At 32.0% G+C, this 2,992-nt stretch overlaps 1 protein-coding gene across 1 annotated transcript; it reads right to left on the bottom strand.

The window, feature by feature from the left end:
* Window positions 1-1,399: 1,399 nt before the first annotated feature.
* Window positions 1,400-2,623, bottom strand: LOC110776937 (two-component response regulator ORR10). The gene is made up of 2 exons (XM_021981509.2): window positions 2,344-2,623; window positions 1,400-2,258 (listed from the first exon to the last, which is right to left on the bottom strand). Exons 1-2 carry the CDS (start codon window positions 2,432-2,434, stop codon window positions 1,852-1,854), a joined length of 498 nt encoding a protein of 165 aa, XP_021837201.1. The 5' UTR covers window positions 2,435-2,623; the 3' UTR covers window positions 1,400-1,851.
* Window positions 2,624-2,992: the final 369 nt, after the last annotated feature.

Here is a 2,992-nt window from a genome sequence, read left to right on the forward strand (position 1 = left end):
TTATGGGAGTATAAAAATTGGTTTCATTTTAATATAACCCCCTGCAACATTCTTTTTTGTATTTTATTATTAACACTAGAGAAAATTTAGTGAATAAGGTAGTAACCTGGTTATTTGAGTAGGTAAAGTTGTGAACGCAACGGGTAAGACATGTATTACAGATTTATGAGTATACTTAAACAGGGTGTTTGGAAGAATAATTCCAGGGTTGTTGAGTTACTTAACTAGACGATGATGATATATGGAGTTCAACTCAAGGGAGGTATGTATTCAAAACGACATAACACTTCATATATATTCCGTACGAATTTTGCAATGAAATCTATAATCAATTTTTAGAGGGGAAGTGCGTATGGGATTTTAGAGGAATGGAATTAGACATCCCCTGATATGATATATCTAAAAAGGCCCAACTAAAAATTTGAATCGTCCATCAAACACGTCGGATTATTTTTCTTGCCACAGGTAACAGAACTGATAGAAAAAGTGATTTTAAAAATTTTATATTGAAACAGGTCCAATGAGATCCAACAATAAAATAACTTTTGTAATATTTAACTATCAATCACGGCCAAAGTTTACAAACTTTATCCATATGAAAGGTCAATTATGTGGAACTTTATAGAATGACTGGATTTATAAGTAATTTAATAAATAATTATTGAAACTTATACGAAGCACACAATAACATCCTTTATGACATTAAAAAACAGAGAAACTAATAATGTAAATAGTACGTATATTTGTGTTATGCATTTTTGTGTTGCGCGGGTAGTACTGCGTACAAATTAAGGCGTAAAACTTTGATTTTAAGCTAAATTATAATTACTTTTTAATAAGGTATATAACTTCGTGAACAAGTTTAATATTCCGTGTCATCACTAATGAAAATATCTGTATTTTTAATTTAGTGAAAACTTTATTTTCAAACTTTTTAAACCGTGCAATTGCACGGGTACTATACTAGTATATTTTGTAAATGTGTGACATTGACAAATTGAGGTCAATTAAAGGCCTTGTATTGGAATTAGAAATAAAAGTTGACTAATTATTTTTTCTTAATTTTATTAGCTGGTAGGCATTACCAAAAAGCATTTGATATTCAAATAATGTTTTCTTCTTAACTAATTTCATGTCCAGTTGGGTTGTTGCTTGTTAGGTTCGATCGTAGCTTTTAAAAAACATTAAATCCAGCTCAAAAGATACTTCATAATTGTCAAGGTCACGATCGAGTATCTCTATAAGATTATTTGGTTCCCTTAAATCAGTTATAATAATAATAATAGCCAAAGGTAAATAATGTAAAAACTCATTATGTTAATTTGACTAGACTTTTGATTTCATGTATCATTCATTGAATAAACTCATTATATTATATGGAGGTAAAGGTGTACAAAAGTCAAAATGAAAATTGAGGAACAAAAATTCATTGTTTTTGTGATTGCAGGATTATTCATTTAGGTCTGATATTTACAAATACATAAGTAATTTTAGAAAAGAGGATCATTAACAAAATTCCTCTCAAACAATCTAAAAGAATTACTGTCGCACATTAAAAATGAACACCTCTAATTTCTGATTTTGACTATTGTTAACAAATTCACATCTAACTTTTCTTTTGATTCATATACCCTTGTAAGTTGTAACCAATGGGGGCCATGCCAAACTCAATTTAATCTCCAATTAGCTTTTCAACCCAAGATCCATTTATCCATATCATTCATTTCAGGACCGATTAGCGATAAGGTTGCCGAAAGCCCAATCCCAATTTCCATTCATCTCATCATCATCATCATCATCATCATCATTGTTATGATCCCAAAAAACTCGCTCAAAAAAGGATGCTGACATTTATATGCATCTTTGGCAAAGATTTTGATTATCAGAATACCAAGTCAACAACCTCCTATGTTGTTGAAACTTGCAAAAATCCTTGACTTTGCTCCTCAACAAATGGGGTTTAAGTTTATCAACATCAGACAATTGTACAGGTTTCAAGAAGAATTCCTCTGCTCCTTCAGCCAAACATCTGTTAATCCTTGCAGGAATATTTTCAGATGACATAATCACAACTGGGATATCCCTAAACCTTTCCGATTCCTTAATCTTCCTCAATAAATCATAACCTGTCATTCCCGGCATCGAGTAATCTGTAATTATCATGTTAACCTTGTTCGCCAATGATTCGTCGAAACAACCTTGATTCCCCTTCAAACCCAAGAATTCTAGAGCCTTGTTTGGTGAATCAACTGCGGTAACTGCACAAAATAATCAAAATTCACGGTTAGATATTTATATATAATGATTTGATAATTGATAGGAAGATCAGGAAAATGAAAGTACCTTGAAAAGACGAGGTTTTGAGGAGCCTCTCGATCAGTTTTCTATCGATGATGCTATCATCAACAGCAAGAACATGGAATTGGGCATCCATTTGTATTAATTAATACGAAGTATTTGTTATCTTGTTTGTTTGCTTGTCGAAAATGTTGGAATTGGAAGATGTGGTGGGAAATGGAATGAGGAGAATAGAGAAGGGTGGAGGGGGTTTTTATTAAAGAGAGAAAATGCATAGGAATTTGGGGGGAAATATTGGTGTGATGATTCAGGAGATTTGGACAGTTGAGGAAAGAGATTCGAAGGGATACGTAGGAGGATCTGCGGGATTTCTTTTGTCGCCTTTTTTTTTATTTCTAGGGGCCCACTAACAAATTTTGATTTCATTAATGAAACTTTTCTTTTTATTTTATTCTACTCGTACAAAGTCTTTTTTGGAATATCTTTATTATTGATTTTCTGATCTTAGGAAATCTCCCGTCAAATTTGGAAAATATTATGCTGCCATTGATCTTTCTTTTGGGTGGATTTCTTTGACTCTTCGTTGCAAGGTAAGGCCACCATCAACCTGGATTGTGTTCAACTCTTTGGCTTTTCACCTTTTATTCTTTGTCATGGAAATTTAATTATAAACAATTACTAATTTTATTGGTTT

The sequence above is a fragment of the Spinacia oleracea genome, chromosome 1, assembly GCF_020520425.1.
Source record: "Spinacia oleracea cultivar Varoflay chromosome 1, BTI_SOV_V1, whole genome shotgun sequence".
NCBI lineage: Eukaryota > Viridiplantae > Streptophyta > Magnoliopsida > Caryophyllales > Amaranthaceae > Spinacia > Spinacia oleracea.

Coding starts and splice junctions, on each gene's coding strand:
- LOC110776937 (XM_021981509.2), bottom strand. CDS start 2,434: ATGGATGCCCAATTCCATGTTCTTGCTGTTGATGATAGCATCATCGAT. Junction 2,259..2,343: donor CAAAACCTCGTCTTTTCAAG/GTACTTTCATTT, acceptor TATTTTGTGCAG/TTACCGCAGTTGATTCACCA.